The sequence below is a fragment of the Rhinoraja longicauda genome, chromosome 28, assembly GCF_053455715.1.
Source record: "Rhinoraja longicauda isolate Sanriku21f chromosome 28, sRhiLon1.1, whole genome shotgun sequence".
Classification (NCBI taxonomy): Eukaryota; Metazoa; Chordata; class Chondrichthyes; order Rajiformes; family Arhynchobatidae; genus Rhinoraja; species Rhinoraja longicauda.
In genome coordinates this window covers 7,780,092-7,805,793 of record NC_135980.1, presented here as the reverse complement: position 1 = coordinate 7,805,793, position 25,702 = coordinate 7,780,092, and the positions used below count along the sequence as shown (strand labels likewise).

Here is a 25,702-nt window from a genome sequence, read left to right as displayed (position 1 = left end):
TGAGTATATTCTACTATTATAGAAAGGTTATTGAACAGAAATACTTTTTACAACAACCAAAAAATTGTTGTTTTGTTTTTCTATTTTGCTTTTTCTTTACACATCCCAATTCTCTTGGTATTGAATAAAAGAACGGTCATAAAATTATGACAAGTTATGATTTGTCATGATTTTATGACCAGTTATGAAGTTTCATTTAAAAAAATGCACATACCTAATTTAATTGGACATACTTGCTCCAGTGGTCTTCAACAGCAAATCACAACGGTCCATGTCCCCCCCAACCCCCACTCCCCACCCTTCCTCCACCCCCACTCCCATTCCACTGCTCCACAGCCCCCCTCCCCCGCACCCTAACCCCCTCCCCCCTCCCATCCCCTCTCAACATCATGCTCCGTAGCTAGGCAAAGCCAGCGGCGAGACGAGGTCAGGCCAGCGACAAGGTGAGCAACGAGGTGAGGCGAGCGACGAGGCTGGGCCAGCGGCAGGACGAGGCGAGTACAGTGGCGGGGAAAGTTGTTCTTAAGTCTGGCGGTCCAGGCTTTCAAACTCCTGCATCTTCACGCAGAAGGTAGCAGAGAGAAATGGAATTGGCCAGGATGCAAAGCACCCTTGATAATACTTCCGACCACCCTGACGCTCTGCACCATGAAGACAGACCAGGCACTATTCACCTCTGCAGGTGAACACAAGTGCAGGTGAACACAAGCCACTGTGAATGCATCCCATCAAAATACTGCCCCCTATGTTATGATAGGCACATACATTCACAGCATGTAGCAATCAGGATTCAATGAGTCTGTTGATTTATTGTTTGATGCAGATTCAACCTGGCAGATATACATCCTTTAGGACTTGGCCAACTTGGTTGGTGATGCTACTACCAGATTATTCTTGGTGGCAGATGTTAATGCCTGCCACCTAAATTACATTCTGTGCCCTCACAACTTCTTCCAAGCCTTGTTGAACATGAAGAAACAATGATTGTGGCACAGTGGTAGAGTTGCTGCCTTACAGTGTCAGAGACCTAGATCTAATCCTGACTTCGGGTGTTGTCTGTACAGTTTGCATGTTCTCCTTGTGACCACGTGGGTTTTTCCAGGTGATCCAGTCTCCTCCCACATTCCAAAGATGTGCAGGTTTGTAGATTAATTGGCTTCAGTAAAAATTATAATTGGTCCCAAGTGCGTTGGATAGTGCTAGTGTAAGGGGATCACTGGTCAGCAGACCCGGTGGGCTGCAAGGCCTGTTAACATTGGAGGGGAACAGTAATAAGAAAAATCTGACAGTGTTACAAGAAAAAAGGCCCTTCAGCCCAACTCATCCATGCCAACTAAGATGTCCCACCTAAGCTAGTCCCAATTTGCCTGGATCCTTCTAGATTTCCCTATTATTGTACCTGTCCAAGTGTTTTTTAAATGCTGTTCCTGTGCCTGCCTCAACTACCTCATCTGGCAGCTAATTCCATATATCCAGCACCCTCGGAGTGAAAAGGTTGCTCCTCGGGTTCCTATTAAATCTTTCCCCTCACTTTATGCCAAAGTCTTCTGGTTCTGGGTAAAAGACTGAGACAATGTGAAAGAATGCACAGTATACAGGTGAAATTGACAAAAATCAAAGAATTTTAATTATGTAAATTCCGACATAGGCATTACTCACTGGCAGTGTTAAAGTTAATTCTGTGAAAACCATTTATTGCTAGCTATGGCAGACATTTTAAGCTGAATGTGCTATTATACTGAATACGCTCCCATGGGAAGTCGGCCTTCACAGTACCAGACACCTGCAGATAATAAGTTGCTTCCCAGGGTTTAGAAGTTGTTTTTCATGGTTTGTTGAGGACTGGACATTCCAATGTTCTGAACTAGATGCTATGGTGCCTCCTGATCGCCTAACGGTGCCTCTCTAATCATCTTTGCTATGCAACTCCTCTTTACTCCTGTTTGTCCCCCTAACAATTAAAAGAACTATACTATGGAAACCTTACTATGTTATTGTTAAGACTAGATGATGTCATGTAACTGTGGAAAATTACTGAACTGTGGAAAATTACTGGATGTGCTTTTTGTGCTCTTTGAATTATTTCTTAGATAAGTCTAGGCGACTTTCACAGCAAGCAGTGTGGTAAAATGAATTTGAAAAAGTTATCTAATTTAAATTTAGAGTTATTCTTCAGCAATAAAGATTTAGCAAGGGAAAAAAAATCGACATAGTACAATTAGTGGTGCCGTACGATGGCCAAATACTGCAAACTGTCCTCAGTCAAAAAATAATAATAATCATACATTTTCAAATCAGTTACATTTCCATGAATTTTGAACTGAGGACTTCACCAAAAGCAAAGAATAATTTTATTGTTTTCCAAAAAACACCTGAACATAACATTAATATGCAGTGTGACCGAGGCCAACATATTTCGAGCTCCCGTGAGCTGATCCTGCAGGGGAACATTTAAGGTTAAAACAGCTAGAAACCACAAGCAACAAAATAACACCATATTAATTGGGCCTTTTCTTTCCTGGACAAAGAGGCAGCAAATATATTGGCAAATTAAGCTCCAACAACAATGGCACTAACAGTACAATAGTAATACACCGTACTATATATTCACCTGCAGTAAACTCGAAATTGCAGAGCCCACCAAGCAAGAAAATAACATTAAAGATCACAGTTTCATGCACAATCTTAACAGTAATACTGAAGTAGAAAAATATTGATGTCAATAATGGAGCATGAGCAAATAACTCAAGTATGCGTAACATTTTTAAACCCCCATTACAGAACGATTTGTCAACAGAAAACCAGAGGGTGCATTGGTGAAAGCTTGCAGGTCTGGGAATCCCGGTCATCATTTGAACAAAACCAATTTAGATGGCTCTAGCAGATTATTAGATTCAGGCCAATTCTTGATGCAATCTAATTCTTCGAACCCAAGTGGTAGCAATCGAGATTTTTTTTCTCTATTAGAGCCATATAAACAATTGTCTTCTCAAATTGCCAACAAGGGCACTAAAATATTGACCAATGGGTTCCACTGAACATACATTTACAGCACAGTATAAAATTGGTATTCAACCCCTTTGTCATTAAACTGCAAAGTATTTGTGAATTGCTGTCCTCATTGAGTAGGATCCCAAGTATAAAATTTAACCAGTGGCAGAAAATCAGCAACTGTGTACAACGTCAGAAAAAACAGTATTGTATTAATTTTAACTAGCATTCTATCTGACCATCAGCAAATGGCATTCTCATCTCATTTCCATTATACCCATTAAAATACAAATCGGATAGACTAGCGTTTTATCTCATCACTTTTCAATGACCTCGACACATAATGAAAGCTAACAAAATACTACCCCATTCCACACATCCAAACATTGAATTTAACCATATACTTTGCAAATCACCATTTTCTTGGGTATACATCAATCGAGAGAACAACACGACAACATTAGAGAACTCATCACCTTCACACTACATCAAAAGCCAATTTGTAAATTTAAACATGCAAGATTAAAAATATGAGAATAATTAGACTGCATCATTACTGTTGGTCTACATGTGATAAATTAAGAGTGAAATATTTGTATTTACAAATTCCAGCCAAAATAATTATGGTAATCTGTAAATGTAAAGCAGGATGATAAATATTAAATTACTGCTCATGTGTAACAGAACACACAGGTTTCAATCTAATAGTAAAGAAAAAGCAGATTGTTTACGAAGAACATTAGTCCAGTTTATACAGGCAAGATAGGCCAAAAACTTTACAGGTTCCTTTAACTAAGTGATTGCTGGTGCTAATGGCATTATGCTCTTGTTGAAAGCCACCAGCAATTAAATTAAGTTTTTTTGTAGATCCAATTGCTTTAGGATCTGTGAATAAATCAAATACTTGAATCATGTTGAAGGTGACATTCTCTATGCCAACGAGAAAACCCAGCCATTTTGCAGTCTTGCTTAAAGTTGTGTCGGTCTCCTCCTAGGGAGAGAAAATGATCTTGACTAAATAAATTTGATCATTGTACAGAACGTCACGAAAAAGAAAAAGTAAATCCCAACCCAAAAGTTTGAATGTTGTTCAACAGCTCCATGGTGATATAATTGCATTTTCAATGAGCAAGAAATTCCAAATATCGTGTTACGTGAGTGAGCAGATTAAAAAAAATTCTGAATGCAGGGGACCCAACATTTGTCTTCACTAACCTCTCCACAGAAGCTTTTAGAGTTTTTTGTTATGCTCCACACTAAATCACTCCATCCTCACCTTCGTTTTCTCAGACAAACTTGTTGTCTACGCAAACGCTCCTCAGGCAAGCTGATTTTTTCTGGCGATTGTATGCTTCTCTGCATCAAACATTATCTCATATCCTTTGTAACCTGAAGTTAGCATTCATTACTATTTGGTAATCTTTTGTACAAATTCTTTAAAAAGTATCCATCATCCATTTAGCAAAGTCCGTTAATCTATCTTGGTCATCTCAAGCCTCATGCCAGCCACCTTACGATAGTTTTATGGTTACTCTTCCCTTAGAGACCACACATGGAGCTTGATAACTCTTTTCACATTCTGCTGTTGATCGGATTGATGAAAGATACAGCATGGAAAATCTGCTGTTCGGCCCATTGAGTACATGCCGCCCAATCATCTATTAGCACTTGTTCTTTGTTATCCCACTCTCGCATTCACTCCACAGGGGCAATTTCACAGAGGACAATTGACCTACAAACCAATACACCTTTGGGACGTGGGGGGGGGGGGGGGGGGGGGGAAATGGAGCCCCCAGAGGAAACCCAAGCAGCCACAGGGAGAATGTGCAAACTCTACACAAACAACGCCCAAAGACACGATCAAACCAGGAAATCTGGCGCTGTGAAGCAGCAGCTCTACCCAGCTGCTTCACTGTGCCTTTGCTGTTCATGTGCCTTAATAATACTTTGCATTGCATTACATTTTACAATTGTTGCTTCTCTTTTATCATTGCATCTCTTTGCTGATAATTTCCTTCTTACCTTCCCTTTGAATTTCCTGTAATCAATCTAATTATCTTGAGTTAATCACCTATCATATACTTATTTCAGTTCTATTTTACATTTTTTTTGGTCATCCAAGGAACTCCAGCTTCAATACCTCATGGGGTGTTCCTAGAATGCATCTAAAACTCCAACTTAAAGATAGTCTTTTGAACCCTTTTTGTATAAAGATTTGATTCAAGGCCTTGTTTCAAAAACCACATACCAATAAACACTCTGTACCATCAGGTGCCTGTTTATGATGACTTCGCAGGCAGATGCTAAAGATCATGTCGTGCAAAGAGCAATACCTCTTGTACGGTCAACAGTGACTTCAAGCAAGATCACCAAGCATATCATGGTTGTTCTCACGTTGCTTTTCTGTGGGGCGTTATTGTGCACAAATAGGTTGCCATCTTGCCTATTAGTTGCCTTGTCTGAACTTCAAAAGTAGCCCATTAACAGTAAATTTATCTTAAGCAGAGTTAAAAATTGACCGTTATCTTTTTGTCATTTTAACAGAAAGAAAGCTTACATTCACTTTAAAATAATTCCCTAATGCCTACAACAAAAGTGACAGTTCTGACGTTGAGCCATTTTAGAAGAGAGGGATAGATCACCAAGATTAGGCAATGATTGGGAACATGAAACTGGAACTTTGTGAAATAGAAAATTAACTTCAAATGAATGTTGCCATTCATAAATGATCTACTGACCTGCAGTGAAGGATGAATCAAATCAGTTGGAGTTTCGCTGCCTGATATTTTGATCCTTATGATTTGTGGATGAATTACTTTTCCTGGACAAGAAATGAAGAATTTGTGAAAGACTGCCTACTATGACTAATTTCAAAAACATCTTAAATATGGAAGTTAGATAAACTTACAAAGGAGCAGATCCTTGTTCATCATCTGTTCAGCATCAAATTCACATGCAAAAACAAAAATTGGTTTAGTATATGCATATCAAGATATTTAATACATTTACATTTGGCATTTAACTTTTCAAAACCTGATCAGTAATTTCTGTAAAAAAGCTTCTCGATAAGCAGTAATTGGAGATTTTTGAGTCAAGGTGAAGTCACTTGATAACAAAGTGGGAGACTTTTACAACCGGTTTGGTGTTACAGTACAGAGATGAATGATTAATGTTTAAAGATAAAATAAAAATGCCAATAAGATCTGTCCCAGTACTTCACATACTCGCATTCATCCTTATTTTTGAATTCTGGTCATGTGAAAAATGCAATTCTCACATTTTGCAAGTCATATTTCCAAACTTCAGACGCCAAATACTACATCTTTACCTAATAAAATATTATTTGTAAAGTTTTATATAGACTCCAGTCTCTAAAATCATGAATTCATACCAACATTTTTATTGGAGTTCTCAAACGTATTATTCCAAGTATGAAAGCAGAAAAGCAGCACTTTTGTTTCTAAATTTAACACTAAAATAAGTAGATGTCTTATCAACACTAGGAGCTGTAGATGAGCAGTTTGTACATAAGGCAAGCCGTTTAGCATTGTTTTCCTTAAATGAAATCTACTTCGGCACGAGCTTGACACCATTCATTGATTTTTTTGCCTGAAATACAATTTAAAGACCATTTTTACAGCCAACTTCCCAGTTAGATTTTGTTGGGAAGCAAGCACCCGAAAGTATTTTCAACGTAGACCAAGTTCACACATAAATGAGCCTTTATGTGTTGAGTTTAAATTTTTAAAAACCAAGCACACCTGCCCAAAACTGACCTTTGTTAAACAAAACAAAAAACCAAGCCTGAACATACTTCGGCATACAATTTGTGTAGCTAACAAAAATATTCTATTAACAATCTAATTCCAATAAATTGTTTTGCCAATTTGGAGCCTTGTAAGTGGCCGTTTAGGATAAATCATGTTATTGGTCGCTCTTGGCCAAGTTCATAAAGATAGTAAGTCAGATGGTGACAGGACGCAACCCTGCAATTTTTAACGACTCAACATTTACAGAACTAAGGAAAAACCAAGGGTGGGAAATTAAATGGGAACTTCTACTGTAGTACCAGAAGGTACAAAGCCTTCCTTCTGTGTTACACCATTGCATGGTTGAATCATTAACCTTTCCTGCCAAGACTGGAAACTGAAGTGATAAGATTATTACCACCAGGCTTTTCTACTTTCAAACAATTTCTGATCTTCGAGCAATTTTGTTTGTACAACTGTTGCTGGAGTGATTATTATTGCCCAAACCAGTCATAACCGGTTGGTTATTTCACTCCCAGAGAAATAAACCAAATGACATTAAATATATTTACATAAATTCTGAAAGCAAATCAGATCTGTGTTACCATAAAATTTACAGGATGATCACATTTCAGCCAACATTTATCATCTGCGGGGAGTGCACTTTATACGATTAATGGTGACTTGTTGAAAGATGGGAAATGCAGGTTTGTAGGTTAATTGGCTTGGTATAAGTGTAAATTATCCTGTGTGTAGGATAGTGTTAATGTGCAGGGATTGCTGGTCGGTGTATCTCTAAACTACACTAAACAAAGTTTTGACATTTTAGATGGTTTTGAATATTGAGAAATTTAAACAGGTACTACGTTTGACACTGCACCTTTTCAACAGAGTTTGCATCAAGAGTGGCTGTAGTAAATGACTTTACAACCTTCAGGCATAAATAATGGAAAAGGGCCAGTTCAACCAGCAAGTTATTCGATTTACAGTAAACTAATACTAAACCCATGGATGGCACAACTGTGCAAAGATGGCAAGAACCTGAATTCTGAGCAACCCATCCATTGGGGTTATTCCACTTACCACAGGATATGGACCAGCAGCAAACTAGAAATAAAATATTTTGCTTGAATTATGTAAAGACCTTGTACACGAGTCAATAGAAGGCTTAAAATGTAAATTCTCCACAAAATTCCTTGACAGCTACTCTAGTCATTTCAGGTACTCAATGGTGATGAAATTTATCTTTGCCAGTACCAGGAAGCTCATCAGAAACTATCTGCTTTACACCATGCATAACCTTTTCTTCCTCCAAAATGAATGGAAACTCAGATGTTCTGCTTAACCTGAGCTATCATGTCTAATTTCAACCAGCCTTGTTTACTTGACAATGCCACAGTCCACCTAGTCTTTTGACTATTTTTACATTTACCAAGCCAATTTACCTTCATATCTGTACGTCTTGAGTGCGGGAGGAAACCGAAGATGTCGGAGAAAACCCACACGGTCACAGACGCACAAACTCCATACAGACCGCACCTGTAGTTGGGATCGAACCCGGGTCTCCAGCGCTACACGTCAGCAACTCCACCATTGCGCTACCATGCCGCCCATTTTTGTTTCCTTGTAAATATCAGAATGGCCTTGAGCATGGCACAGAATTTAATCAAGTGCCCTTACTGATAATTTGATGTAGAATTCATTCTTTGGTCTGTCAAATATGCAGGTTACAAAACAATGTCACATCCAATTTTGAAATTACTGCAAGGGTGATTTTGCTATTTACGAGAAGCACAATCCTTCCCACCAGATGGCTACTTTTAGATTTCTTGAACAAGATAACGAGGGAAAGCAGTCATAAACTGTCTCAACTGTGCCTACACCCGAGATAGAGGCTAGACTTCAAAAAAGGTATCAATTTAACAGATAATTGAAAATGCAAGAACTGTGGGATCCAACAGCTATCCAATTCTCTAAAGGTGCCAAGAATTGAAGTCTCCAGGCACACCTAACACTATGCACACTATTCTTTGCAATCAGATCAATGAAGAACCTTTGATCTGTCAGTTTGCCTTGGATTATAGAAATGCTTCTTGATTTGGACGGCTTGAATTTCATTCTGGCCCCAGTGATGTTCTCTTGAAGCTTCCCTAAAAGGCGCCTGGTGCAAGGTGCTGTTGTTGTTATGATTGTCATGTCAACCATGTAGGCCCTAATGGGTTCCAGACTTCAGCCGCTCGCCACCCACTACCGACTTGGAGGCCCTTCTGATGACTTCCATAGCCATGGTAAAAATCAATGGGGAGATGGTACACCCTGCCATTAAGGCCAATCTCCATGCAGTGCCATGTGGTGCTAAAGTCTGGCGTGGTGAAACAGAGCTGCAGATCTTGAAAATAAGCCTTGACAAGGCTTGCGATAGTCTCTGGTATCCTGAAGTCAAAGGATGCCCAGAGGAAACTGTGAGGGACAGTCCTGAACGCGTTGGCAAGGTCAAGGAAAATGACATGTAGATCTCTCTTTTATTTTTTGCAATCAGATCCCTACCCAAGAAGACAACTTCTGCCATCTCCCTAGATGGACTCTACCCTCATCTAGCTACAAACTTAACCAACAGACTTTGCCATACAGTGGCCCATCCAGACTCTCCACCTGACAATAGTTGGCAGGATTTCCATCTTTTCAAAATGTACCTCCCTTGAGACATTGTTACCATTACATCCAGAACAAGGAACTGAAAATGCTCAACCAATTGCTAGCCAAAACCATCATAAACGCTAGATGCAATAGTAACAGTGTAAACTTTTCGTAATAACTTATTCTTTTCAATCACAATAATGCAATTACTTGGTGAAAAATATAATTGGTTCCTCTACAGTGCTTCACATTAGTGAAGGACTATATTAATTTGTCAAAATCTAATGAGAAATCAAATCAAAAATTGCAAATACCAAGAAATTGATTGAGATCATCTGTTGATTTGAAGATAAAGCCAACATGAGAAAAAATGAAGATGAAGATAAACAGATAAAATCATGTTTTCATCTTAGATGCCAGTTATTTGCATAGAAGGTTAACTACAAGTCGACCTAACTTCCCCATGATCAGTCTGAAGAAGGGTCTCGACCCATTCTTTCTCTCTGATGCTATGCTGCCTGTCCCGCTGAGTTACTCCAGCATTTAGTGTCTATTTCCCATGATCGACATAGATTGATGAAAAATGTCGATTAAAAATCCCTTTCTTTCAAAATTCAAATTGAAATCTTGCAAATGTGAAAATTACAAATGTCTAACAAATTCCAATTTGTTAAAAATGACTTTTTTGCATTTCCACATACTAACAAAAGGTATATTCAAATCGCATCATTTCACACTTTCAGATTCTTAGTTTCTGGTTTTATTTCAAATCTACCATTGTCAAAAATTCCAGTATAATGGACTCAAAACAGTTAAAAAATGCAGGAATCCTATGAAATAAAATGGAATTGTTTTGACTCAAAATTAATGACACTGCAACAACACACACATGAGCACTTCTCCATTTCTGTTCAGACATAATCAAGCGAGATCCAAAAAATGATGCATGTGTCTCAATTTTCATTGCTGAAGTTCATAGAGAATTACAAGTTCAAAATATTGCAAGTCCAAAACATTGATAATTTTCACTCATTTATGTTATGACTACTTCGGTAACTACACTTCTATTTGCAAAAACACCACTCTGAGTTCCTACCTTAAAAAATCCCCCTCAATCTTTGAGCTTCTAACTAAACCAAGCCTCTTTGACCAAGTCTGTTGTAATCTGAAATAATAACATTATGCTTGAAATACTCAGCAGGTCAAGTATCACGCGTGGAGAGGGAAACAGTTAATACTTCATCAAGGCAAAGGCCTTTTCAAATTAAAATCATTAATTGGCTAAAACGTTAATGGTATATTGTTTGAGACTTTATCAACTTGGCACACATTTCCAAGATTTTCTAGTCAATTTAAAATTTCTAACATCTGCATTGTTCTGTGGCCTTTAATTTAATCCATGTTTGTAGCATCCAGAGCTGTTTGACTCCGAAGGGCACTATGCAAAAAGTTGACTATCTGCCCTTTTAAATACAAATAGGGCCATCATTTGTGCACAGATTCTCTCAACTAACCACCACAATTTCAGGAAGTTGATCTTCAATATTTCAATGATTTTAGTTGGTTTAAAAAAAGCACATCATGTGCAGCATTAAGAATAGACATTTAAACTGTCAAGTCTCCATTTTGCTAGTTGAGCGATTGCAAATACATTCAATGCATTCACCTTGCACTGAATGTTTTGCGATAACATTCAGTCAGAAATACCACCGGGGAAAGAACAGGTAAAAAAAACCAGGGTTAATTGAAGGATGTACTGAAAATGATGGTTCTTTAGTAGATTCTCAGCATTAGTTTCGAATTTACAGTTTGTAATTTGAGATTCCCTGAGTCAGTTCTAATTATGAAAAGGATATACCAATATTCTTGAACCAGCTAAAAGCCTGCAATGTATTATGCAAGCATAAACCTAAAAGACCAAAGTTATTAACTTACCATCTGAAATTTCATCAGGCTTTCTCCTTTTCTCATAAATGAAGATAATTGCGACAAGCACAATCACCTCAGCAACAATTCCCAAAAAAGGCCAGACAGCAGCATAACGGCCACGAACTCGAAGATGAATGGTTTCAATTCTTGCACCTATTTCATTGGTTGCGTTGCAGAAATATTCTCCTTGGTCTTGCTCAATATCCAGCTGTGAGATGCGCAACTCAGTCTTATTTCCCATGTTCTTGATGTGAAAGTTCTTTGTCCCATTGACAATAAGCTAAAATTGAAAGAAATATTTTAAAATGTTCCAATAAAGAATAAAAATACTCAAGCTTTCTTGGTTTGTGCAGCTCTGATGAGGGGATTCTAAGCAAAAAGGCAACCCGAGAGAACTCACTTTTGTCTAAAATGTCCAGCGACCAACATTTTTCCTTATTGATATATTTTCTTGTTGATCAAAAACACAGGTGTATTTTTAGCAAGAAAAAAGAGACTGGATAAATGGAAAAATACACCCCCGTTAACTGCTTACTTAAAATTATACACTTTGCTTATTACCAAACAGTGCTTTTTACCAACCTAAATATAATTGTATGTCAGAAAGAAAAAAAGAGGCTTGGTCTGCTCAGAAAACCAATTCTGGTCTTAGACTTTGTTATAAAGTGTAACAGAAATAAGCCAAATCATGGTAATCGGACTATTACCCTTAAAGCTTCTGCAACTTTAATCAGTGACTGGACTCAACCACATAAAATAAATGTTTGAAGAATTAACCAAAAATTTAATCGGCTGGAAACAATGCTGGATTCCACATCAGAAAGAGTCAAGAGGAAATAACATTTCATCTTTAAAAAAATTACACAAATGAAGCCAAACCAAATAAGCAACTTTGTCACCCACAATAATTAGTAGTTGCTTAATAGTGCAATTTACCTCAATACCAGCGCTGGTCTGCCGGGACCATGACCAGTTCTCAACCGATGGAAACCCACTGCTCCGGCATGTCAATACTCCATAATCTCCCTCGTTTCCATGTTCAGATTTCTTGTCGGCATTCACACCAGGTGGAGCTAGTTTAAAAAGTCACATTTTCAATCAATCCCTGCTGTTTTCCCTTGACAGACACATTCTTGGGTAACGCAAAAGGGCAGCACTGCAGTAAAGTTGCTGCTTTACAGTACAAGAGACCCTGAGTACCGGTGCTTGTCTGTAGAGTTCGCATATTTTCCCATGACCTACATGGGGCTTCGCCAGGATCTTTTGTTTCCTCCCACAACTTGGCTTGGTATAATTGTAAATTGTCCCTAGTGCGTGTCGGTGGAGCCTGCTTCCACACTGTATCTCAAAACCAACCCTAAAAGATAATAAGAGTTGGTTTCCTAAGCTGTTTTTAAGATATTGTAAATCAAATTACTTGCTCTTTAACCTCTGGACATAGTTTATGCTCAACACAAAGCAAACTCCTTGATGCCATCTTACAGCTCTCTTTATCAAGTAGCCTTGACTACTCATTATGGACCTCAGCCAAAATTATAAACTAGGTTCATTCTCACATGATTACAAAAAAAGAATTAGCAAGAGTCAAGAGTATTTAATTGTTGTATGTACTGGCATTGGAACAATGAAATACTTAATATATATTCCTTTTATTCATCCCACACCGGGGAAATTTAGTGTTACAGCAGCAAAGTGGATAGCAAGAGATCATTCATTATAAATAAAAGATACATAAATTGTCATCAGTTTTCTGTGTGTTCTTAGCTGTTATTGTTGACTCGTCTGCTGGGAGCAGTGCTGGTTGTGCAGTCTCACAGCAGCGGGAAAGAAGGACCTCCTATATCTCTCCCTCACACAGGAGCTACTCAGTGCAGTGACAGTGTCCTGCATGGGGTGGGAGTCGTTGTCCAGCAGCCTTGTTAGCTTTGCCATCATCCTCCTCTCTCCCACCACCTGCACTGAGTCGAGGGGCAACCCAGGACAGAGCTGGCCTTCCTGACCAGCTTGTCGAGTCTTTTCCCTTCCGCCGCTGAGATGCTGCTGCTCCAGCAGACCACTCCATAGAAAATGGCCGATGCAGCCACCATGTTGTAGAAGGTCCTTAGGAGTGCACCCTGCACTCCAAAGGACCCGAGTCTTCTTAGCAGATAAAGTCTGCTCTGGCCCTTCTGTATAGCGCATCGGTGTTTTCAGTCCAGTCCAGTTTATTGTTGAGGTAGACACCCGGGTACTTATAAGAATCCACCCTCTCGATGTCCATTCCCTGGATGTTCACCGGTGTCGTGGGGACCTGGCTGCGCCTGCGGAAATCTACCACCATCTCCCTGGTTTCCCCCGCATTGCACCAGTCCACAAATTCCTTGATCAGTTCTGTGTACGCCCTGTCCTCGTCGCCCGTGATGAGGCCGACGATCGCAGAGCCATCGGAGAACTTCTGTAGATAGGAGTCTGCAGAGCTGTGCCTGAAGACCGCTGTGTACAGGCTGAACAAGAATGGAGCTAGCACTGTTCCCCACGAAACCCCAGTGCTGCAGACCACCCTGTCCGTGACCAGGTCGTTTGTGCTAAGATACTGTGATCGGTTGGTGAGGTAGTCCAGAATACAGGATGTGAGGTGGTGATCCTACATGATGGTGTCCTACATCCCGATGCGAGTCTGGTAGGCGAACTGCAGTGGATCCATTGATGGTCTCACCAGGGGGCGGAGATGGGAGAGGACCAGACGCTCCAGTGTCTTCATCAGGTGTGATGTCAGTGCCACCAGCCTGTAGCTGTTGAGTTCCTTCGGGTGCTGCGTCTTTGGCACCGGTACCACGCAGGATGTTTTCCACAGCTGTGGAACTCTCCCCAGTTTCAGGCTCAGATTGAAGACATGCTCCACTATTCCGCACAGCGGGTCTGCACAGGACTTGAGTAGCCTCGGGCTGATGCCGTCCGGACCAGCCGCCTTCCTCGCATTGATCTTCCTGAGCACATTTCTCACCTGGTCTGTGGAGAAGGACAGATTGGAGCACAGGGGCTGGGTGCTCAAGGGTGTGAGAGGAGGGGGTGTGGGTGGTGGGGTTGGGGCAGGAGAAACAGAAGCAGTGGGTGATGACTGACCCAAGTGCTGTGGGAGGGGAGGTGGGGCAGTGTACTGGACAAGGGGGGCTGCAGCAGGGGTGACTGGACCGGGGGAGGGGTAGGTGACTGATCGAACCTGTTGAAGAAAAGGTTCAGATCGTTCACCCACTTCTGGTCCCCAACAGCCCGGGAGTCCGGTTCCTTGTACCCAGAGATGGTTTTGAGGCCTCTCCAGACTCCACTGATGTTGTTCCTCTGCAGCTGGTCCTCCATCTTCTTCCTTTTGCACAGCCTTCAGCTCCTCCTTATTTCCCGACTTAAAGGCCCTCTTTTTCTCCTTAAGGAGATCCTTTATGTCAGGGTTGACCCACACAGAAGTTAATATAGTCCGTGATGCACTGGATTAGGATGTCAATGTCCTTCCCATGGGGATCACAGAGTTCCCCCCACACAGTTGTTTCGAAACAGTCTCTCAGAGCCTCCTCAGTCTCCTCGGACCATCCTTTAACTGTGCGGATCACCGCTGGTTGCCTGTGTACAAGAGGCTTGTACACAGGCTGGAGATGGATCATGTTGTGGTCAGATCTCCCCAGGGAGACTTGCTCAACTCTTATAAAACAAAGATACTCTGGGCTCTATGAAAATAACCCAGGTTGCTGCACAACATGGCCTGAGGTTGGCCAGAAGACTCCCATTTGTGCTAATTTTTATCACGCAGTCTTTAGTACTATCATAATCAGGTACTCACTGTAAAGCACCTCAAGTCCCCTGTTATAAATTCTTATACAGTAGGCAAATTAAAGTAAACCAGTGCCAAAAAATAGAACAGAATTGAAATAAATAATGTTCAAATACTGCACACTAGAGTTTAAAGGTAAAGCATGGAAGCGGGCCTTCGGCCCACCAAGTCCATGCCGATCACCGATCACCCATTAGTTGTTTGGGATCCATCTCCCTGCACATTAGGGACAATTTTAAAAGGCCCATTAACCTACAAACTTGCACATCATTGAGATGTGGGAGGAAACCGGAGAACCCAGAGGAAACCCATGTGGCCAGAAGAACCTGTAAATTCAGCCCGAGGTCAGGAACAAACCCGGGTCTCTGGCACTGCTAGGCAGCAGCTCCACAGTTACGCCACTGTATCTCTCTTATACTTAAGCTTAATGGCTTTGGAGATGTTATTCCAGGCAGGTGCCATAAAAGGCAACACAATACACAAAGCACACTGAGTGCATTGCTAGAACAGCATATGCAAATTGAGTGTTTCCGATCAACCAAGAGAACCATTCACTTTGCTACATTTTCCAATTAATTTACTGGCTAGTCTTGTGGGCTTCCTATTCTGTGCTAAGGGACTGAAGTAGGACCTAAACAGAAAAATGCAATAAATTCCAAACACACAGACTGGGTTCTCCAGATTCCTCCCACATCCCAATGATGTGCAAGTTTGCAGGTTAATGGGCCTCTTAAAATTGTCCCTAATATGCAGGGAGATCAGACACAGGAACACGATACAACTCATCTAAGAGGACATCTAAACCTTGGTTGCTTGCTGAAAGGTAAATTAACCTGATAGATAAAAATACTGTTTAGCTTAGTTAGAAACAAAGTGCTTCTTTAATACCCAAATCTAATTTACACCCTGTACTTTTGAAAGAAGGTGCTCAAATTTACGCATTCGCTTATGTTTATTTTGTGTGATTTTGATTTGCATACTGCTTTTCAGGAATGAACCCCCTGCATAAAACGAGAGGTACCGGTATATAGGAAATGAGGCAGCCAATTTGCACATAGTGATCTCCTGCAGACAATTACGCAGATAATCTATGCAGATGATGGTATGTTGAGAAAAATCTTAGCGAGGATGCTGAAAGGAAGTCTTCTGCACAAGAAATTTAAACATCCCAACAGCCCAAACTAGATTAAAAACATGCTTGGTGTGTGCATCATTGCATCTACTGGCATGCAACTAATTTAGTTTACGGCAGTTACTATTCTGATCCTCTTACTCACTTCCATCTATGATTTCAGACAAACTGTCCCATTCAGCAAATAGAAAGTAAAAATCACCCAACAATCACCAGCAAACAAAAGTGGTGTGAGAGAGCCACGAAGCAGAGATTATCTTGCCTTTTACTATAACCTCCATTGCTAGCAAAATATTCTTCAATCAATGGAAAAACTTTTTATTAGGCTGTTCAGTTGAAATAAAACATTTTTAACATTCCATACCTTTCACAGTGATGGTTTCATTGGCAGGAGGAGTTGTGAAATATTGGCAGGTGTACATCCCTGAATGTTTTGCATCAACAGCATCTAGTCTGAAAGAATAAACAGTACAGATCTGATGTACAAACCAAATCATTGACATGAAAAACAGTAATGGCATTTCTGAAGCATTTTTGTAACCAAGCAGATTTGGTGCCATTTTCTACCAGGAAATTACATCTTAAAAATATGGCTACATAGCAACAAGCCTAAAAGACAAGAGACTACAGCCTTGTGGTTATCTAATGCCAGAAACATGCTCTATCAACAGCTGAAAGGCAATTTTAATGAAATGTTATTAGTTACTGAGATGAGCAACTACAAAAAACAAAGCAAATGATTAAAAAAATGTTTATGGCTTATAAAGAGTTAACTGTGACATTAATCACACCATTAAACAATTTCTCTTCTTTATTGCTTCCTCTGCTCCACTACCTCTCAATTCTTGTTGCACTGGTTGCTACCCAACCTGCAGCAACCTGGTCTTTGAGTGGACTATAATGTGATTCCTAACAGCTTGTTTCAGTTCTGGTACAAAATAAACTTTGAGTTTCTCCTAACTGCTTTTCTATTTAATAATGTCATATCCTTGCCTCCATCTTCTGAGCCACATCTGCTTTCTTGGGACTTGCCTACACCTCCATCTTCTGTGGCCAATCTGATCTCCCGGTGGCCGAGCACTTCAACTCCCCCTCCCATTCCCAGTCTGACCTTTCTGTCATGGGCCTCCTCCAGTGCCATAGTGAGGCCCACCGGAAATTGGAGGAACAGCACCTCATATTTCGCCTGGGCAGCTTGCAGCCCAGTGGTATGAACATTGACTTCTCCAACTTTAGATAGTTCCTCTGTCCCTCTCTTCCCCTCCCCCTTCACAGATCTCCCTCTATCTTCCTGTCTCCACCTATATCCTTCCTTTGTCCCGCCCCCGACATCAGTCTGAGGAAGGGTCTCGACCCGAAACATCACCCATTCCTTCTCTCCCGAGATGCTGCCTGACCTGCTGAGTTACTCCAGCATTTTGTGAATAAATACCTTCGATTTGTACCAGCATCTGCAGTTATTTTCTTATATATCCTTGCCTGAGATCGGACAGTTTAATAATAGCCTTGGCAGTGGTGGGAGGGTGATCACCTGGTAGAAGTTCAGATTTATATTCAATCAGGGCAATTATATTTAATAAAACAGCTAGCCCTTTTATGGAGTTTAGGAGCATCCACAACCCTTAGTTAAGAATGGCCATTTGAACAGTCCCAAGAACCAGGAGGACCAATTACAGTCGAGAAATCTGCAAAAAGCTTTTTGAAGAATAGATGGGGAAAATAAACAACGCGACCTCATTATTTTTTTTTGTTAGCACTTGCAGACTCAATAAAAGACAATTCAGAAGCTTGGATCAAATTTAAAACCCTATTTTTCACAGAGTAAGTGTTCAAGTGAATTAGCTTAATAGACAATAGGTGCAGGAGTAGGCCATTCGGCCCTTCGAGCCAGCACCACCATTCAATGTGATCATGGCTGATCATTCTCAATCAGTACCCCGTTCCTGCCTTCTCCCCATACCCCAAGTCCAGCTTCTTGCAGGTCTTTACACAAATACCATATAATGTCAGTGTGGCTATGGCTTTTTGCTATTTATCAAAATGTATTCTGCTGCACAAATCAGATAACTCAAAAGTATCAGCTATATCATAGCTAGTAATACCGATTATCCCTTATTCGTCTAACTCAGCCAGTAGTGTTTAAGTTTGCAAAAACACGTCCACCATCACCTTCCACGTATCAAATCCTCAAGCAGATAATCCCACAGCAAAGCCAACAAAGAAATGGGTTTACGAATGATTAGCAGCTGCTGCAAGCACTGACAACACAGGACGCTGGTGGAATTCTGTGGGAACAGCGACCATGGCATCCTCAATACACGAAGACCAGAAAATATTCAAAAATAGATGATTTACAAGGAGAAAGGAAAATAAATTACATACACAAGGATCAGTTTACTATATTCAGTTAACAGAGCACTCTGGTTATGGTCATCAAGAAGATTCTTAAATACTAAATTTGTGAGCATAATCCAAGCAAATGTGAGGTGTTGCACCTCGGGAGGTTAAATGTACAGGTAACATACAAAATGGCAATGGCGTGACCCTCAACAGCACTAATGTACAATGGGATCATGGGGTCCAAGTCCATAATTACCTGAACATGGCAACACAAGTAGATAAGAGTGGTAAAGGCAACATACTGTATGCTTGCTTTCATAAGTCAGAGCGTTGAGTATAAGAGCCAGGATGTTATGATGCAGTTTTATAGGACTTTGGTTTGGCCGCATTTGGAGTAGTGTGTGCAGTTTAGGTCGGCCAATTATACTAGAATGACACCTAGATTAGGGGATATTAGCTAGGAGATGTTTGACAGACTTGGGATTGTTTTCTCTGGAATGTCACAGGTTGCAGAGAAAGATATGGTATGCAATCAGAACATTTCAACCAGGATAGCAAAATTAAATACAAGAGGGCATTGCTTTAAGGTTAGAGGGTCAAAGTTTAAATTAGATGCGCGGGGTAAAAAGGGTTGACCCTTTCTTAACCCTTCAGGAAAAGGTGGCATGCAACTTTGAAATAGTCTTTAAATACACTTGTCTTTCTTGGGGTTTTTGTATACTTGTTTGTATTGTATACTTGTTACCTTTATCAATACGATTTCTCTTGTATTTATTCTACTGTGTATTATATCATACAAATATTAAAGGTCAAGTTGGATACATGCTCTCTTCTTGCTACCCTCCACCTCCAAAATTAGTTAGCATAATTGGTGGAAAGCTGTTCCTTTCCTCTACAAAAACGTTAACTGGCATGCAGGGTGTACCAGCGAGCCCTTCACTCACCACAGAGTCAGATTGTGATGGCTAATGTTGCGGCTCACATTGAGCCACTGGGGACAACATTTCCTTCAAGCTGCTGCCACCAACAGGAGGCACCGTAACGCTCCTTTCCTTCCCAACTGCTGTTTCTTCCTGTCGCTCCCCACTCGACCACCGCTTCCTCCTCCTCCTGTCGCTGTGTCTATTTGGTGCCTCCTCGCCACCTCCTCCCCAAGAGTCGCCGACGTGCACTCCCTTGGAAGCGGCAGCATGTGAGGGGGAGGGCCCCACAATGACAGAGCATGTTCTGTCGGTGGCAGCAGCCTGAAGAAAACGCTGTCACCATGGGGCTACAACATGAGCCACATAAATAGTTGTATCCAGACCATGCAGTGGGTAAAGTTCTCGCTGGCGCAGACCAGCTGCATCAGCATCTAGTTTTAAAGTGAAACGACACCAGGTGCTACACTTCACTAAAAAATCTGGAGGGTTGAAAACTGTGCACACCTGTAGCAGGAACTAAAGACAGGTCAAGTAGAATAGTAAGAATAAACCGTAACAATGGTTATGAATATATTTAAAGAACCATCGTGAAGTAGAGCCAGACTCTTTTGCGGCAACAAAATAAAACAAGCTGCCCCAGCAGTTAAAATGAACATACTTGTATTCCATGAGCGGGGATGAATTTGAATCCCTCGTTGTTGGGATTTCCACGTCATCTTTTTTCCACACATGACCCTCAATAGGAGAAGGTGGTTCTGTCAGGTTGCAGCGTAGAATGGCATCCTTTACATTGTCACTAAATTCCAACATTGGTGGATCCTTGATAATTGTTGGGTCTAATGGCAAAGAGGAACAAGTATGAGCTTGAATGAAGATAAACTGAATGGAAAGGCATTATGGCCAACACAGGGAACTACAGATGGAATATTGATTCAATCGGAGCGTTGGAGTAAATCAGTGGGTCAGGCAGCACCGATGGAGAGCATGGATAGGTGGTGTTTCAGGTTGGGATCCTCCTTCAGAAGAAGGGCTCTGACCCGAAACATTATCCATCTATGTCCTCCCGAGGGTGCCTGATCTGCCGAGTTACTCCAGCACTGTGTTTTATAAAGGCGATACTCTTCTAAATGAAAGCAGGCAAGTCATCAGGCCCCCCTGAGGCTTCCACCGCCGCTGCCAGAATAAATCGATTTGTACCAGCATCTGCAGTTATTTTCTTATATAAGTCATCTATCAAGCTACAATAGGTAAATGCCACAAAGATGCCCAATTATCAAAAGGTTTAGAGTCCCGTTTACTGTTTCCTGGACCAACCCCCATACCAAACCACCACTGAAATATTTTACATTATAATATTCAGCCACTGTAACACAACCATCAAAATACAAGGGCACCAATGCAGTCTAAGGCAAGGAAGGATCAAAGGAGGCTTCAACATTCAACGCTGATAATGTAGAAAATGGCAGCCATTATACAAATCAGTACAGGAGTCACAATATTATAACCAAATACAGAGCTTCGTCAGGAATTATGAAGTATCCAATTCCAACCTGTAACACTAGAAAGCTTGCAGGTGCCATCTTCTGATCATAAAGGTAAAACTAAAGACCAGTAACAGAGTGTGAGATCGTAACGTAACCAAAAGATAATCTACATTTTTTATGTTGTATTGCTGTAAATATTGATAAGCGAGGTGTCTAATATTTATGCTCATGAAGCTAAAATTTCTGCTAATATTAAATAAACACAAATGTAAAGCATGCGTTCTCCAGCAGCTTTCTAAATTGCTATTCCATATCAGATACAAATCAGATGTACAGCCAATCTTCATGGTAAGCAAAATAACTTAAAATACAACAACATTTTGGAAAGCAATCTCACAACCTTATAACAAGTCACAGGACAAAAACAGAGCAGGATAGCTACAAGGAGTAAAAAGGGCTGGAGTAACCTTAATCGTACATGGGGGTTTTCTCAGAGGGGTGACACAAAGGGCAGAAAAATGCATACCAGGTGCTTGAACTAAGCTACTGGTAAACATCTCTGACTGGGCTTGGCTACCACCACTCACGTTCAATAACAATTACTGTGGCCTGAGACCGTATCCACTTGACTTGTGGGATCGTTTTTAAATCATTGCGGGAGGGATCATTACTGGCTCTGCATTCATATATGCCCGTGTCTTCGATGTTTAGATTCATGATGCTGATGGTGCTCTTGGCATCAAGGTCATAGGCGAGGTTGATGTTGACCCGCTGTTGTCGCGCACCATCATAGAGCTGTGACATGACTTCAGTGTCATTTCCCTCTACAGCCCACCACTGAATTTCAGGTGTGGGCTTTCCAATTACCTCACAGTGCAATTCTATACTGTCTTCAATTAGCTTCACGTCAGACAGTGGTGGCTTTATAAAACCAGCTGCAATAAAAAAAATCATTTGCAACAAAATAGCAAACTGAACAAATTAAAGTTTATGAATAAAGAAAATGCTGAAAAGGAAATCCTTATACTTTAGAGTGAATACATCCTGTTCACAGTTCAGACTCAGCACAAGACCCTGGCTACACAAAATTACCGCCTTTAAAAAAATACCTTCAGTGTGTAGCTTTCCTCTGAAAGCTCAGAAATGTGCAAAGTATGCGTTAGACTTTGGCACCCAAAATACTGCAATGTTAACGATAGACTTATTTGATACAAATTAAGCTTTAAAAAAATTTGAGCTTAAGTCAATACTCTATCCAGGAACTCAGTAATCATGCAACCACACATAGATTTCCAGTAATACAGATAGAAAATCTCACATCCATTAAACACTTATGATTGTTATAAACCTGTTACAGCAATGAAATAACACCAAAGTACAGTGTATGATTAAATGTTAGAGGCTTGGAAAAATATTTTTTCCCTCTCTCATTTCATGTGATAACATCCTAAAAGAAAAAGTATTATATTACCAGGATAGCCATCATATCAGATTAATTATGTGTAGGAAAGAACTGCAGATGCTGGTTTAAATCGAAGGTAGACAAAATGCTGGAGTAACTCAGCGGGACAGGCAGTATCTCTGGAGAGAAGGAATGGGTGACGTTCGGGTCTGAAGAAGTGCCTCGACCCATATCAGATTAATAACGTTTAAAATATTTTGCATTTTAATGCAATACAAACATTTCTTAAGACTTTTTGCAGTTTCTACCCAATAAACAAGCCAGTATTTTAAAAGTAAGTTTCAGTACCCAAGAACGTTCGGAATTATCCCATTTTTGAAGTAGTTACTTAAGACCTGCCAATTATGAATTAATTCTCAACTTTCAACCCTAGTTGAGAATTGAGCAAGTTACCTATAATGAAATAAATAGTTCATTATAGTTCCGCAAGGGTCAGTGCCAGGGCTGCTACTCTTCACGTTGTATATTAATGATTTGGGCAAGAGGATTGAAGGCTTTGTGTCCAAGTTTGCAGACGATATGAAAATAGGTGTAGGGGCAGGTAGTGCAGAGGAAGCAGGGACTCTGCAGAAGGACTTGAACAGGTTGGGAGAGTGGGCAGAGAAGTGGCAGGTAGAATACAGGGTAGCAAAGTGTGGAGTCATGCATTTTGGTAGCAGGAATAAAGGCATAGACGATTTTCTAAATGGGGAGAGAATCCAGAAATCAGAGGTGCAAAGGGACTTGGGAATGCTGGTGCAGCATTCCCAAAAAGTTAATCTGCAATCAGTAGTAAAGAAAGCAAACTCAATGCTAGCATTTATTTCAAGAGGGCTTGTATACAAAACAGGAATGTAATGGCTCCTCTATAAGGCACTGGTATGGTCGCATTTGGAATATTGTGAGCAATTTTGGTCACCATATCTCAGGAAGGATTCTGGAGAGGGTCCAGAGGAGGTTTACAAGAATTATCCCAGGAATGAGTAGGTAACCAATGATGAACGCTTGTCAGCACTGGGCCTGTACTCGCTGGAGTTTAGAAGACTGAGGGACCTCATTTGAAACATACAGAATAGTAAAAGGCTTGGATAGAGTGGATGTGGAGAGGATGTTTCCACTAGTGGGAGAGTCTAGGACTAGAGGTCATAGGCTCAGAATTAAAGGACTTTCTTTTAGGAAGGAGATAAGGAGACATTTATTTAGTCAGAGGGTGGTGAATCTGTGGAATTCTTTGCCACACAAGGCTATGGATGCCAAGTCAGTGAATATTTTTATGGTAGAGATAGATTCTTGATTAGTACAGGTGTCAGAGGTTATGGGTAGCAGGAGAATGAGGTTAGGAGAGATAGATCAGCTATGATTGAATCGCGGATTAGACTTGATGGGCCGAATGGCCTAATTCTACTCCTATCATTTATGACCTAAACATTTAATACTATAATTACTACAAATGTTATAAATAGCTTGCAAACCTTAGCACTTGTTACCATTTGCACATAATGACTTCAGTTCCATGCTAAGAGTTTTAGTATATAATCTGGCAGTTAAAGGGTTAAAATTGTGTTCATTGTGGAACATTGCAAAATATTGACTTCAATTTGTACGCAGGGTCTTGCATTTGAACGAAACAAACAGTAATTATGTCTATCTACAGCTAAGAGAGCAAGATACATAATGGTCTAAGAGAAGAGATCAGTAATGATGCCTGAAAAAAAAAAATCAGCATGCCAAAAGATTGGAAAAATGTCAAAGGACAAGGCATTGTTAAGGAAAAGGGAAGTAGAATACATCAGTGGGCACAAAAGCATCTTGACGTAGACCATATGATATGAATGATAAGATTAACATGTCAAACAATCCTTTAAGGAAAGGGAGGAGAAATCATACATCCACGGTGAATGAGAATCTCAAATGAAAACACTGGCATTTTGTGTAATTAAAGGAAGTTAAAAATATTAAATCTCCAGGACATGATGACCTGCATCACAGCCTTTTGAAGCAAGTGGCTATGAAGATAACGGATCACACCAAGTGGCAGAATTTATATATTCTGGAATTATTACTGCAGAAGAGATGGCAGACCCACAATTTGAGAGAAAAAGAAAATAGATGTATGTAGCAGTTATAAATATTTCAAAACTTAGAGAAATAGGATTAGGCAGAATCGACATGGATTTATGAAAGGCAAGTCACATTTTAGACGAGTTATACCCAGATTAGGCAATAACAACAGCTGATGTGATAAATTCAGATTTTCAGATGGCCTTTAATAATTTAGTGTGAAATGCACTGGAATAAGGATCTTGCTGCTGGTAGCAACCATTGTGTCACTTGACTAAACAAAATCAGAGTATATGGTATTTGTGGAAATATACTATATAGATATCGAGGCAGCACAGCAGTAGAGTTGCTGCCTTACAGCGCCAGAGACCTAGGGACGATGCTGACTATGGGCGCTGTCTGCACGAAGTTTGTACGTTTCCTGTGACCACGTGGGTTTTCTCTCCAGCTCCCTTCCACATCCCAAGGACGTGCAGGTTTGCAAAAAATAAGTTCTTCACCCTAAAGATTGCGAATCTTCGGAATTTCCTCCCACAAAAAACATTGAATCTATAGTCACTTGCCAATACATCCAGGGAATGGATAAGTATCAAGGGAAGATAAGTAGCGGTAAAGCATTGTCCGTTTCTTAGCAGCAGCACCACAAACATCAGGTTAAAAAAAAAATCATTCTTTATCTAGTGTTTTTCCATTTTATTCCCAACTCTCAACTAACATTTTTAAAGATCCTGGAAATTTGGAAGATACAACCTAGACACATGCCTGTCAGCACCACTCCTTACCCACTCGGGGCAATTTACAGAGGCCAATTAACCTGCAAACACACAAATCTTTGGGATGTGGGTGGAAACTAAAGGACCCAGAGGAAACCCACACAGCCACAGGAAGAACACACAATCACCACACAGAAAGCACCCGAGGTGAGGATTGAAGCCAGGTTGCTGGAGCTGTGAGGCAACAGCTCTACCAGCTGTATCATAGCATCACTCTTAGATAGAATTTTAAAGATCAAAAAATAGACCAAGCTGATTGAATCCGAACCTGTATGGTGTTATGAGATATCTATACGTACATGTGCGGATTTAAAAAAATTGTACTTATAAAATTTGTCAGTTGCCAATGTATAATTGTGGAAAACAAAATATACATGTTAATAATATAACCACATATTCATATAGGATTAGATGTCCCATTGTGATAAATTTGTCCAGTG

General features: G+C 40.4%; 1 protein-coding gene across 1 annotated transcript in view; it reads right to left on the bottom strand.

The window, feature by feature from the left end:
- Positions 1-2,333: 2,333 nt before the first annotated feature.
- Positions 2,334-25,702, bottom strand: part of bsg (basigin) — a 38,079-nt gene continuing 14,710 nt past the window's right edge. Inside the window, exons 2-8 of the mRNA XM_078424192.1 lie at positions 20,162-20,339; positions 16,605-16,693; positions 12,243-12,379; positions 11,313-11,586; positions 5,900-5,924; positions 5,730-5,812; positions 2,334-3,982 (exon numbers count right to left, since the gene is read on the bottom strand). Of these exons, the coding sequence (XP_078280318.1) occupies positions 5,752-5,812; positions 5,900-5,924; positions 11,313-11,586; positions 12,243-12,379; positions 16,605-16,693; positions 20,162-20,339 (764 nt within the window). The 3' untranslated portion in view covers positions 2,334-3,982; positions 5,730-5,751. The remainder of the gene's footprint in view (positions 3,983-5,729; positions 5,813-5,899; positions 5,925-11,312; positions 11,587-12,242; positions 12,380-16,604; positions 16,694-20,161; positions 20,340-25,702) is intronic.